Raw genomic sequence first — 14,940 nt, forward strand, 5'->3', positions numbered from 1 at the left:
TCCCACACTCTAATTTCAATCCTGAATCGTTCCAATTTTCGGGCGATTCCAACTACAGCTTAAGCAAAAACAATATGACAAATGCATGCATCAAATCCTGTGTCCATGAGCTTAACTTGAGGCGATGCTGCAGACAAGCAATCCAAAATATGCACGCACACAAAAAAAACATTTCTGCCATCGGAAATCACTTTGAATTAGGTAGTGTCAAACCCATTCTCAAAAAGTTTAAGTGATCTAAGCAGGGAGATTACTTATAATAATGGTCCTGACTTGTTAACGCTTTGTAACAGCAGTAAATAAATCCTTTTGTATCTATACTGATAACTATGCTTTATCATGTCATGCTGGATTTATTGACACACTGAAGCCATGATTATTAGCGAACTGCTAAAAGAATGCTATCCAGTGAGTCAGGACTAAAAACAACTACTCAACTTAAGTATTTTCTGTTTTGTTTTGTTTTACACATACACTGGTCTGCTTGGCCTCCATCTGTGCAACCATTGAAATCTCAGATTCACATTGCTGGGGTGTTTATTTTGAAATGTCCCCGGGATGCATGTCACCCCAGTGGTGACAATTGGATTTTGTCACATGCCTGTGGGATGCAAACAGAATAGCAAAGGGCTGTATTGGCCAATCTTTTTCAGTCATTCCCACTCTATCCAACTCAATCTGCCCTGCCTCTCAAAACAGCATTCTGGGAAACTTGATTCCTTGGCATGTCTGAGGACAAGTTATCATTAGCAAGTCAAGTGTGTTTGGACTAACTGTATGTAGCAAAGAATAGCCAGTGTCTGCTGAGGACCTCTTTAAAAAAGCTAAAATGAGAACTATAGCATGAATACATACATAACAGATAAACGGTTAACAAGCAGTTATTTATTATATTGTCCAAACATTTTTAAAAAAAAGTTTATATACCGATTATAATCCCCGCAGGGAAATTAGTGGCACACTCTAGTTAGTTTAAATCATGCATATATATACTGTATATACAGTATATGTGTGTAAAGGCCCTGAACACACAAACACACACACATGGGGCCTGTACGCATGCAGAGGAGGTAGAGCAGCGGGCAGCTCCTTTATGGTGCGCCCCACATGAGCAACTTGTAAGGGGGATGGCGTCTTGCTCAAGGTCACCTCGACAGTGCTCCGGAGGTGAGCTGACACCTCCCACTGTCAGCTCACACTCCAGGTGTTCTTTCTGGGAGGGATTGAGAATCTAACCGCCGATCTTTGAAACATTTGACGACCCGCTATACCGCGCGCTCTACCACTGAGCTGCTGCCGCCCTATCTGTAATTCATGAACACATTTCTATCAATCTCATCAGTGCGCAGAGTCAGCAAATTAAATTTTAATCTGTGTGGTCACAGTTTAAAATTTACTTTGCTGCATTAGGAACAGGTTTTATTCATTGTTCCAATGGCACTGTAAGTGAAACATTTTACAGGTGGGAGCAAGTTGCAAAAAAAATGAAATGAAATGAAATCAATACAAAAAAAATGAAAATGTTTTAACAAGCACATTTTAAATCAGTTACCAGGTCTATTAAAGCCACCTAAATCTATCGAACACTGTTCATACTGAAGAGCTAAGAATGTTAGATCATTAATCAAATGGTTTGTCAACAAAGTATACATACACACACACACACACACACACACAGACACACACACACACACACACACACACACACACACACACACACATACAGTTTGCCCTCACGCATTCGCGCATCAAAGCTCGCAACTACATAGATTGTCCCATTCCAAACGGAAACCATGGCTGGACAGACTGTTCGTGCTAGCCAGCTAGTTTCACTCAGAATTTATTGCTGTTTTCTGTGTCGTTCCTGCTGTTTGGACTCTCTGCTCAAAAACATGAAAATTGTTGGAACAGTTATGAGACTCTAAAATCAGGTTAACTGGTAAGTCCATGTACAGTTATTTCTTCTCCTAACATAGCAGATGCCTTACGCCATATTGTTTATGTGAGTCCTTCTGGCAGATGTGCCGTGATTGGTTGGACATTTGACAGGTAGTGGGGGTGGAGTTGGTGACAGCGTGACAGTGTGGGACTTATAAGTGAGCATAATCAAATATATTTATACTATATATTATATATATATTTATACTATATATATATTCATTCATTCATTTTCCAACCCGCTTAATCCGCTAACGCAGGTCGTGGGGTAGCCAGTGCCTATCCTGGCAGTCTCAGGGCGTGAGGCGGGGGACACTCCGGGCACGACGCCAGTGTACCGCGGAGCCACACAGAAACAAACAAGCATTCACACACACACTCACTCCTATGGTCAATTTGGGACCGGCCAATTAACCTGAAGCGCATGCTTTTGGAGGTGGGAGGAAGCCGGAGAACCCGGAGAGAACCCACGCAGACACGAACGAACTCCGCACAGAGCGGGACTCGAACCTGGGTCCGCCGTGATGTGAGGCAGCAGCGCAAACCACTGCGCCACCGTGCCGCCACTATATATATATATATTTTATACAATATATACACCCACCCATATAATTAGTAATAGTCATGAATTGCTACAATCCACATGCTACCGATATGGTTTTTGCATAGACAGTCCTGAATCTGACCGATGCAGGAGTAAAAAACATCCTGGGACACCCCTGAATTCAAAATTTTACCCTCACCTTCTTGCATAGGTCAAAGATCAAAGCTAGTGCTCTGATCTTCTTTCGTAGATCAAAGCTGTAGCTTTGATCTATGATCTTATTCACACTGGCCTTCTCCCTTGTCTTCTATCTTATACAGTTCCTGAGTCTACAATAGTTAAAATTTGACCTTGAAATACTTTTCTCAAGATCAAGGTCATCATCTCATTTTCATCCCCTTAGCCGCCAAAGCAGCATGTTTTTTGCTTCATGTTTCTATCTGCAACAGTTGCAAAGATATTTGGTGGACTAACGGACAGACGGACGGACAAAGGGACTAACGGACGAACACACAAACTCTGACAATTACAATACATCACCGCTTTGAAGCGGGATGTAAAAACTGACACACACACACACACACACACACACACACACACACACACACACACACACACACACACACACACATACACCTAAAAAAATTAAGGGTGCAGCTGTTTATTGCTAACTTAACATCAAAGGACATACAATCACAAAACAAAGGCAGGAGGACGAGGACTTCAATCAGAGGCATCCAAATAACCTTTGGCAAACCCGAGCAACAACAGTGAATTATTGCTGCGCTCTCTCAACAAGGGAGATACTCTCCTGCAGTGCATGTCTCTAAACTGTCATGAGGGCTGTCAATGAGTTATCAGCCTAATGATCATGCAGGCGTTTTGAAAGAATCTGCGGTTATGCTTGGTTTAACACACATTGCAAGGGAGAAGCACATGCACACACTCTTGGCTTCGCGTACTAATACGCAGTCCCTATATAAACTTTACAAAGAACAGAGTCAACTCTGTTCCAACCTGTTGTGTACTTTAGAAACGCCCAGTGGATTAACCTATCTGCTGAAATCAGACAAAAGCCTTCCTGTCAAAAGTCCTCTATCAAAAAACACACATAAAACTTTTTTTCTGTAATTTACAGTCAGATGAGGAAATTATGCAACATCTTCACCAACAATGTGTTCAAAATGCTCAGGATTTCTTGTGCAAGGAAATACCTCAACCTTTACTTTGTAAGGTGGAATATTTAGCTTGAAGGCCTGCAATTACATCATCCTTCAGTTTTGCAGCGCCACATATCAGGGCCGGCGTTACTCGGAGAGGCCTTTGAAGAGTTTGGCCCAGCCCTCATGCTCGCTTCTTCCCTTCTACTCTTCGACCCCCCCCCCCCTTCAACACTGCCTTTGATGTCAGCGCATGGAGCTACGCCACGCATTGCGCCCTCCCAGGCCTCCCTTCCTCGCCTGATCCTATCAGCTAAGGTGGCACATTCATGTGGTTTACACCCGCAGCATGACTCCCCAGCAGGTATTCGCCCAGCCCGGCAGGCCCCTCCCTGATTAGGGTCCAGGGGCTGAGAGGTAGGAAGCATTGCTGGAGCTACTGATAGTGGTCAAGGGGAAGGACAGAACAAATGGTGGAGGCTTTATCAAAGCCCAAGGCTGTGCTATACAGCATTTATTGGCATGTGAAGGTCCTTCATTTGTAACTCAATGAAAACAACACTTGCGACTTCCTCAGAAAGCTCTCGCACTCTCTGGGGGCTATGAAACTAAAGCCCCGTCCACACGACGACGGATTTTTTGAAAACGCAACTTTCCTGTTGCGTTTATGCCTTCCATCCACACGACAACGCAGATATCCGGAACGAAACCGCAACTTTTTAAAAACGCTGGCCGAGGCGGATTTTTAAAAAAACGCTGGGTCTGCGTTGTCGTGTGGACGGCCTATCCACGACTTTTTAAAAACGCTGACGTCTTGCCTGCGACGAAAACTGCTGTGACGTCATATTTATGGGCCCGTGTGTTGTGACAACAAAACACAGAGCATTCCTATTGGATAAAATTTGACTCAATACTGCCACCACATGGTTTGGCATGCTTATAGCCATCTTCGAAAACGCATTGGTGCGTTTACGTGTGGACGGGGCCACACGATGACGGCCTAAGGCCCCGTCCACACGATGACAGATTTTTTTGATAACGCAACTTTTTGAAAACGCGCCGAAAACGAGTCGCGTCGACACGACAGCGTTTTCACTTTTTGAAAACGCAACTTTTTTGTTGCGTTTACGCCTTCCGACCACACAACAAAGCAGATATCCGGAACGAAAACGCATCTTTTTGAAAATGCTGGCCGAGGTGGATTTTGGAAAACACTGGGTCTGCGTTGTCGTGTGGACGCTGTATCCGCAACTTCTTCTATCCGGCTATTTTCTGATGTAAAACAGCTCCATGTCGAAGATGCGTTGATAAACATGCTTTGCGCTTAAATATTTCTTTGTCTGTTTCTTTATTTATGTGTCATAAAGTTTATATATTTATTCATTTATTCACGTTCCTCGCCAAAGACGCCGACGCCAGTTCTGGGTCAGACCGGGATGCACTGCCTGCTGGTGGGAGAACTCTGATGGAGGTTCTCCTCTAGGAGGAACGGCGTGAATTTCCACACGTACCGGTCCTCTCTCCTGTCGTTCTCGGAGTTGTTCTGCTTATACACGTGTTGATAAATGCACTGATGCATTTACGTGTGGACGGAGAATTTTTTGAAAACGCTGTCGTGTGGACGCAAATTGTTTTCGATGCCGGGCAAAAAAAGTTGTGTTTTCAAAAAGTTCCGGCATCGTGTGGACGGGGCCTGAGAACCTCCGAATCTCAGAATTAAACATCTAGTGTTGCTTAATTTAATACTTTAAGATACTTTTAAATAAACACTGTTCAATCAACCTCATTTTGTGCAATTACAGTTCGCTTAAAATGTAGTTACATGCAACACAGCATGGATGACATACTTCACCACTATAAGGATTATTTGTAATATTTAAAAATGACCCGGGAGTGAAAACTAGGGCTACATTACAGAAGACTCAAGATACTGAAGTCTCAGTTGAAAATGAATTAAGTAAAGATGCATACGCATCTCGCATATCTGATAAAAGGGGTAAAAATGGAATAGGATAACATTTTTATATATCTTTGAGAAACAAAGTAATACAACTATCCTCGCAGAACATTAACAGAAGAAAGGAAAGTACAGATCATAGCACCATATATTTCTTGACTTCTTTTCAGGCAGGAGTTACAATAATAATCTGAATAAAACGCATTTCACCACGTAACTGTAATAAGTCATATAACTAAAGCATGTCAGTAGTGGCAGAAGTTAAGAGAACAACAAAGTCACTATGTCAGGGAAATATAATCAACAATGAAACTGATTCACATATTCCCAATTTTTAGGGTGCAGATGCTTATAAAAGTACAAAAAGGAGTGAAATTGGTCAAGTGTAGTCAGAGCATTAAGACAGGGAATTTTAAAACAATGGAATCCTACGGGGAGAGAACACATGTCAAGAATAACCTTGTTTTTTTACACTTAAAAGTATGTCAGTACAGTATATTAAATGTCTGCCAATGCAGAAAAACCTGTCAGTTTGCCTCTGATGCTGTACAGACACAGACAGACAGTTAACTGACAGATTTCCATCATTTTAGTCCCTGAAGTCGTATGGAATATTCTTTGTCAGGATTAAAGTCATGAATAGTAAACATACGTCATCCACACAGAAGCATGATGGTCATGGCAACGGGTAAACTAGTGTGACATGTTTGTGACATTCCAGGACGAATCCTTTACTTTTCCTTGCCTTTTTGAGGGTAGATTTTACTTTTGGGGGGGGGGGATAATGGAGATCTGTGATATATGTCTCACTTCTCTGACATTTTTTCTGCTGCTTGTGTATCACTCATCCCCCTTGTGCCGTCTGACAGGCAGCTCCGGACTAGCGGGGACAAATCTGAGATTCTGCTTCCATTTTTACAAATCAGTGACAACCAAATGTTTGTGGTGCAATGATTGTCAAACTTCATGCTGCAACATACTGTGAAATTGGAAAATCACTGTAACCTTAGATATGACTGCAAATGCCAAGCCAAAGACTTGAAAAGAGAACAAAATAAATAATCGATTGTAACCAACATGCAAAGTTGAAGTCATCTCACCCAGTTCTGCTAACAGTTAAGGAAACAGTGTCTGATCTATACAAAGATATTCTTCATGAAGAAATATTCAAATTAAAATGGTGATCCTCCAATCATTGTCAGTATACCCAACATGCAAAGACTAACTAAAAAGTGGAAGGCCAACTTTACACTTAGAAAAAATGTAGGGCATAACTTTAGGAAAAGGGAGGGAAGGTGCAGCGATACATTTTCACCGTGGAGCTAGAACACACTAGAACACACACAGCACACTAACAGGCAAAAAAAGCAACGCTAACCCAGCTTGTTCTCATCGAGCAAGCCCAATCTATCATACCGTCCTCATTGTGCCAGGACCTTCCTCTTTTGTAGTAACACACACACACACACACACACACACAAACACACACACACACACACACACACACACACAGCCCTAGGGCAGAGATGAACATGATGGGGTCAGCGTATCCACCTGAGCTTGATTTGCCCCCATCTGGCACCCCTGTAAAAGACCTTCGCCAGGTCTGTGTTGGAATCCATTCAAGGAAACAAAAGGGACAAAATGAAAAATGACAGGGTCTTTGACAGTGGGCCTGTCTGGAAAGAAAACTCCCATGATCAGTGAGAGACCATCGATGATCAGGTGAACAAATTCAGTAATGGCTTCCTTGAACAATGACCAAGAAGCTGCTAGTAAAACAGAGTATGGTTCTAAATGGCAAGGGGCAGGGTCTTACATTAAGGCTGAAAATCATGGAATGACAAACGCAAGTGGAGGAACTTTGAACCCTGTCTTTGTGAACTTGGGTGAATGGGGCTCCTTTGATTATAACATGCGTAATAAGAGGAGTGAGGACACAAGGATCTAAGTCAACCGAGAGACACGGAAGCAGACGGAGTGTGCTTCCCAGAATGAAATAGACTCCCCAAGCTGCTACCTTGTGAGTCTATTGGCAAAAAGCACAACAAAAGGGGAGGCTGGCATTGTGGCCTTCCATGGTTAGTCAGCACATTCCTCGCTGACAACAAAGCATGCTTCTGCCTGGATGAGTTGCTCTCAGCATTGTCATTTCATAACCCCCGACCTGATAGCCTGTGCTTTGCAGATTCTCCATGTCAGTGGATAAAAACATGTAGTCTTCCTTTCAGATTTTCTTCCTCAAATGTAGGGACGCACCAAGGGTTAGTTGGAAAGAAGAAGAAAAAACACTCCACACGTTCGTACTTGAGTTATTACCTCTGTCATGAAGGTTAAGTGATCACTTTTGTTTGCTATATAATAACTACTTGACGGATTTGCATGAAAATTGGTTGAGGGAGGCAGGGGACATCTGGAAAGGGAAGGAACTATTAGAGTGGATCTGGAAAAAAGGAACAAGGATTTATTCCCATTTTCTGAGTGATTGTATTCCCCCCCACCACCACCACCACCACAGGCATAATCTACCACATGAATTCTGACGACACCTAGCAGAGCAGTGGAAACTGTTCTGAAGACGGAACTTTTTTCTCAGTTTTGTGGTAGTTCTGGAGGAAGTTGTGGATTCATGATTTGTGAATCCACTTTCCTTACTACTTAGACAAACCATACGGTGGAAACCTATCTCTTATGTGGTGCCTTGGTGCGTTCATTTTCAAAGCTAAAAAGCTGTGATGTTCTGGTGCATTTTCACATCAATTATCAGAGAAAAATCACACCCCCACACCCCCACGTGAAAGTAAATTAACATTTCTTTATCAATGGAGTGGTAAGCAGAGGACATACATTAGGTGTTCATACAAATGAACTCAGACACATAATCAATACGAAAGCAGGAGGTATGGAAGGAAGTGTTCCCCTGAGAGAAGACAAGATACTGGAGAGAAAGCAGTTGCAAACACCAGCGTTGACTGCTAATCTCTCCTCGAGTGGAACATCAAAGATGGGCTAAGCCCCTCAGCCCAGTGGAAACTAGCATTGCTACTGGGGCCACCAGTACCAACATGCACTTGTTCCAGGTGGAGCTCTGCAGAGTGAAAAGGACAAGTTCAAAGAGAAAGACACAAGAGAAGACAAGTGTAAAAGAGCTAAGCTCAAAAGAGAGGAAACAAGGGCTGGTTTTGGAGATGGGGTGGACAATTCAGAGGTTCAATGAAATACCAAGGAATCCAGAAAATCATTATTGTGGGCAATCAGTGTTTTTATTTTGTTAAAAACAGAATTATTATTTTCCTTTTAAGGATTTCAGATGTCTGACTATACTTGACTATCATAGAACTACATTTAATTATCATTATATTTTCAGTATTTACTGGCCTTAAAATAAAAAGTTGAAAATGCAATTACAAAAAAATTAGAGGAGAGAGGCAAAGACCAATATACAGTACAGAAAGGTCCAGGAACTTTCATGTTGGCCTCATCCTTGTGGCCACCGGGGCTCCGTAATGCAAATTAAGTTTGGTAAATGATCATCCTGTGTCAGTAAAAACAATAAAACAAAACATTCACACATGCAAGTCTCACTTGAAATCATTCATATGCAATACAGGATGCATCAAAATAGAGATTGATAATAGAGGACTGAGCATGCATGTGTGTGTGTGTATGTGTGTGTGTGTGTGTGTGTGTGTGTGTGTCCATGTGTTTATGAGGGAGGTGTTAAGCAAGAGAAAGAAAAAACAGTTTAGTCTGTTCTATTCTGAAAAGGGGAGAAACGCAGCCTCAAATTACTTTGGCTGGGACATGAAAGTGACACAGGGTGGCGGTTAAGAGACGATAGCACTTAAAATACAGCTGCAACCACCAAGCCAATAAATGGAAAAAAGTAAGGAGCAGCACTTTTAACCTTTTAAACCAGCTTTCGTGTACTGCTTCTGTTGCTTTGGGAGTGGCCCTGTCCCTGGCACCTCCTGTCTGGGACCAGCCCATTATGGCCTCTTGGGGTTCCAGCCTGTGGTGAGAAAGCGCACTGGATGCCTTGAACCACTAAAGCTCTCATTATAGTCTAAATGCAGCGCGACACAAGTCTTGCCAGCTCCAAGGTAGGAGCTCCAGTATTTAAGCTCATCGTTGTTTTAGCTCAAAACCACCACTTTCCTCCTGCACATCCAGGCAGAAAAAAAAACTGCCTCAAAGAACCACATCATGAAGTCTCCCAGTTAGAGCTGTGGAACTTAATTTGCATGGAGATGAAGTTCAAAGGTAAAAAACGTGTGCGTGTTGGGAAACTCAAGCCTCTACTTCCCGACACAAGAATTAGAAGATGTCCCAGTCCCTGTCCCTTCTGAGGGGAAACAGGCACCAATAGCCCATATTATTCCCTCCTGCTCTTGCCGATGACACACTTGAATTCCATCTGGTCCTCCCGGTGCCCCTGCCACGTCTCTGCCTCGGCTCCTCACTCACATGCTGACAGCAGAGGGCCGATGGAAATCAGAGGCAGATGTGTATTCATGCTGAGCATCACAATTCATCTTGCGACAGGAAGGACGATGTAGTGTCAAGGAGACAATAGTTAATGATGAGCAGTAGATGGTGCTTCCTTTTGCCTCGGACAAGTACCAATCAGGAACACTGTTCAACCTGTCAGTGATGTGTACATTAATAACATGGAAGCAAACAAGTCTGAGCGATCTGTACTGCAAGAATATTCAAGAAATCATGGTCTGTGATTGCTTTGTCAACACCTGCCAATCTAGGCATCACCTAGAAGACTCAGTCAGGGGATATTTGATGATGGAAAGCTAAAACTGCTGCAAATGATAAAAAGTAGAGCAAAGCTACCACGATTCAAAGCCATGTAAAACAAAGCCAAACCAATACTGGATACAAACTAGAGGAATCCTCTAAATCTGAGTTCCTACATTTAATCAATTTTGTGGAGCCTGTATTTACCAAACAAACAAATCTCCTACCTGTATTATCCAGGAGTAAATCTGGGACAAGACGGAAATACAATTAATTACCTGACAAGATGGACAACCTGCCAAGAAGAGGAGTTATCTCCTGTAGGTGCTAGCTTAAAATAACCTCAAAGAGGACAAGGAGGAAGAAGAAGAAGCCTTTATTTGTCCCTCATGGAAATTATTTTTCCCCCCTAGAAATCATCACACCTCTATACATATGGGTACAGCCCCAAAACAGACAGACACACGCACACGTGCGCGCACACACACACACACACGGCTTGGAGATTCGGGGCCTGTGGGGCAGCGGGTAGCTCCCTTGTGCCCCAATGAGGAACTTGTAAGAGGACATTGCCTTGCTCAAGAGCACCTCGGCAGTGCTCAGCAGGTGAATTGTCACCTCTCCAACTACCAGTTCACACTCTAAGATTTTTGGTCCATATGGGTCTTGAACCAGCCACCCTCCGGTCCTCAGCCCAAAACTGAGCTGCTGCTGGCCAAAGGAAGTGCAGGAAGTGTCTGTTGATTTGAGCGTTGTCGTCAACAGACTAAACTAAGGAGACAGAGAATTCTTTACTAGTCAGACTTGAACTAGAAGTCAAAACTGGTTTTGGAACTGTGGCGAGATCTATGTGGTTATGCTTCTCCATAGAGCAGAGTGAGAAACAAATTAAGTTTGTTTGGTTTTTTTTGTTTTTTTGGCAAAGCTGAACATGTGTTAGCTTTGGGGAATTTGCAAAGTGAGTTGGGAACATATTGAACAGTGATAATGGTTGGATCTTTGCTTCAGAACATTGCCAAGAACTCCCCGTTTCCCCTGTATTTGAAGCCGTACCTGCTGAGGTCTGACCATTTATGTACACACAAGGTAACACAACTCCCTCAGGGTTCTGTACAAACAGCAGAAAGGAGGACTAGAAGGCCCTGTAAATGTCAGCCAGACCCAAGTCAAGTGCCTCATTCAGTGAGCACATGAAGGCTCAGATCCTGACAGCAAAAAGTAGACGGGTGATGGCTGCAGAGGTCACTGCCAACAATTGAAGGCACTACCTAAATATTTGTGTTAAACCCAATTCCAGCGTAAGACTATATCTGTTGCAAAAGTGCAGCAAATTCCCCAAACTATTTCTGCAATGTTATTTCACAAGTATGAAATTTGCAAGCGACAAATGTGATACCGGTTTAAAATTATACTTTATGTTGAATAGTTGTCAGTCATTCAGTTTCAACTTTCATAAATCTTTGGTTGAACATACTGTAAGAAGTTCTAGACAGTATGCCATCCTGGACGAACTGACCCTCATTATAGCCTGACAAATATACGCTACCTCTAAGTGGTCAGACGCTATGTTAGCAAAGAATGCAAACCTAAATAGATGTGGTTTGCAATGTAAAGCTGAGGTCCGACATTTCTGTGTGGTTACTGAGTGGCGCCAAATGGCTATCTCTGCATATAAACAGGGGCCATTTTTGTGCTGAGCATCCCCTACTTTGATCCTCACATCTCATTTTTTACTTTCAGAGTAAGAGTCTGGAGGTTTTTTTAAGGAAAACAAAAATGTATACACACTCTGAAAAGTTGCCGTTGAGCGATTCATACAGATTCTGTTGCAGTGTTTACGGATGGTAATTGGACCCAACAACACACTTTAATACAGCATAGTGAACTTAATTAAAATCAATTATGTCACTGCAGGCATTTTATCACTCCACCCCACCTCACCTCACACCACACAACAGTGATCTCTTGCAGCTCCACGGTTTGTTCAAATGGCAAGTTCAAAACAGATAGGTGAAGCACCATCTCTGCTGGAGCGTGTGAAGGACGGCTCATGCATTACATCTGTTTCATCCCCAGGAGCTCAAAGACTCTAATTAAAATCACAAACTTCTCATAGTGGCAAGGCATCATTCAGTCACAAATATCAGGACCTGTGTAAAAAGTAACCCTTTAACTTTATCCAAATCAAGTTGCATGTGATGCATTCTGAATTTTAAGGGTACCTCCGAACACACTAATAGAACTTTCAAAGATGCCTAAAGGTAATGCAAAAGTGATATACATTCAAGTGGCTTCCAATCCCTGAGGAGGAACAGAGTTGTTGGTCCCTCCATCACCAGGAACCCACAGCAGGTTAAAGGACAGGAAATAAAATGTGGAACAATACATCTTTGGACAATGACTGGACCTTGAACTCTGTGCAAGCAGTAGCCAAATACATGTAGTAGTAGTAATAATAATAATAACACGCAGGGTCTGGGGGGAAGTTTCACACATGGGTGATTTTTACTGGATTAACGCTACCTGTTTTATGGAAGTACAACCAGATCCAGCTAAGCGCACTTGTCACTAGAGGTGCAGGGATATGAACTGTGGAACACGGAGGCTCCGTCGATATGAAGCCATTCTTCCTTCTACGCGCTCTCCAAGCTTCAACTTCAAAGGCGGCGTCGATGACGGCAACAAGCGGCCGGAGACGTGCGCGTAAAGTTTACGAGGCGGCGCGGCCAGTAAAAGCGAAGCCATTCCTACTGGTTTATATGTAAATATGTTTCCAAACCTCAACACCGAGGACAGATAAACGATCAAATTGGGGGAAAACACACCAATAAACGTCGATGTTGCTTCCATGATCAGCGTGAATCCTGCTCGTTTGAAAGTTTGCCAACTTCTTTGGGAAGCGGTGGGGAATATCTTCACTATTTTAGGAAGGACGTTCCAAAAACGCATGTGTTTCGGATCGAACAAAATTAACTGTAACGAGCGCTCGAAATGAGCTCCAGACATCAACAAAGTAACCTGCAAGAGCATGTTTTCCCTGTGAATGAATTCCACAAGATAGGAGCCATCTTGTGACCGCATATTCTTGCAAAGCTTGGGTAACATCCTCGCAGTGCCCGCATAGACGCGCACACACACACACACACACACACACACACAGGCACAGGCACACACATCTCCTGTCAGCCCCCCACCCCCAGGGAAAAGTTTTAAGAAGGGTAACTCATTAAATGATGCAACGAGTCCCGGTACTGTTGCTCGGCAATGTTGCTTGTCATTTTACCCCGTGAGAAAAAAAAAAAAAAAAAAAAGAGACTCCACACGTACTTGAACGATCTCCCCCTCCGCGCTGATAGTAGCTCCTGCTTTGGAGAACCGTCCTTGCAAACCAGTCGTGTAAGTAGTATAATCTCCATTTGGACTGGACTCGAACAGAACCACTTCCACAAATGCAGTATCCTTGGCGAAAACGGTACCAAGAGAAGCGGCAACCACGAAGATCACCAGGACCACCGGGTGTCCGCGATCGGAGCCTCTCCTTGGTAGAATCATCTTGCCGGCTGGATCTGCGCCGATCGGGACATAATTTCACTCGGATTAACTGATCGGGTTCAGGGAAGTGGAATCAGGACTGTGCGCTACGGGGATCCAAAAAAAAAAAGTCACAATTTGGCAATAAGAGCCGAGCCTGGGGTGAAGCGTGTTTATTCCACCACTGCAAGCCTTGTCAATTACATTGCCTGCTAACGCTCCCTCTCTCTTCCTCCCCTCTGTCCCTCTTTCTTTCTCACCCCTCCTCCCCCCTCTCCACAGAACGGATCTCCTTTGATCTCCAAACACGTGATTTTTCAAGGTTTTTTTTTTTTTCTCTCCCTCTCTCCCAAAAGGGTTCTATCCCCACCCACCGATCTTTCTGACCCTCTCCTTTGCACTCCCCACTCTGAAGTGTCAGCACTCCGTTAAGGACGCGCCGCAGACTTAGACTCCCAGAGGAGTTACGAGTAAAAGTTTGAGTTAATATTGTGGACATACGTGGATTATAACCCACATGTTCTACTTTGAAGCATTGCTGCCGTCCCGGACAGCCCCGCCACGCCTTTTCCCTGCTAAGTTTGACTCGTTTATGTGGTTCCACCTTAAAACAAACATTACCCTCCTCAGGACAATTCCTGATTTCACCGGGCTGATTTTATAACACGCTGTATATTTGACCACCGTGTGTGTTATAGTGTTGTTATCAGTCTACCCTAGTTTGACTCACAACACGGAATGACCCCCGAGAAGCCCCTCTCTCTCTCTCCCCCCCCCATCAGGGGTCAGCTGAGGAAACGGTCGCTTGTCCTGTCATCCAGGTTGGGGATACGACTCTGCTCCACACACCCACCGACTGGTAACCCATGTCCACCTGTCCCTCCAGCTGCTCTCCCTCCTTTCACTCTGTTTTAATGTCGTCAGGGCCTCGTCCTCATTTGGGTGACGAGCTATTGTTGTTTGTCTCATAATACTCTGAAATATGACATGTAGAAATGTCGCTATAACGCGTCTTTATCTATTCCAACCTCCATAAAGCGCTTGTTTGTGTTGGTTTTTTT

The 14,940-nt window shown here is 43.5% G+C and overlaps 1 protein-coding gene across 2 annotated transcripts in view; it reads right to left on the bottom strand.

Moving 5' to 3' along the window:
* znrf3 (zinc and ring finger 3) overlaps positions 1-14,083 on the bottom strand; it is a 68,026-nt gene extending 53,943 nt beyond the window's left edge. For both annotated transcript variants that reach the window (XM_068311883.1, XM_068311882.1), the window contains exon 1: positions 13,676-14,083. In XM_068311883.1, the coding sequence (XP_068167984.1) occupies positions 13,676-13,900 (225 nt within the window). In that variant the 5' untranslated portion in view covers positions 13,901-14,083. The remainder of the gene's footprint in view (positions 1-13,675) is intronic.
* Between the last annotated feature and the right edge of the window lie 857 nt (positions 14,084-14,940).

Source organism: Antennarius striatus, chromosome 3 (assembly GCF_040054535.1).
Source record: "Antennarius striatus isolate MH-2024 chromosome 3, ASM4005453v1, whole genome shotgun sequence".
Taxonomy (NCBI): Eukaryota; Metazoa; Chordata; class Actinopteri; order Lophiiformes; family Antennariidae; genus Antennarius; species Antennarius striatus.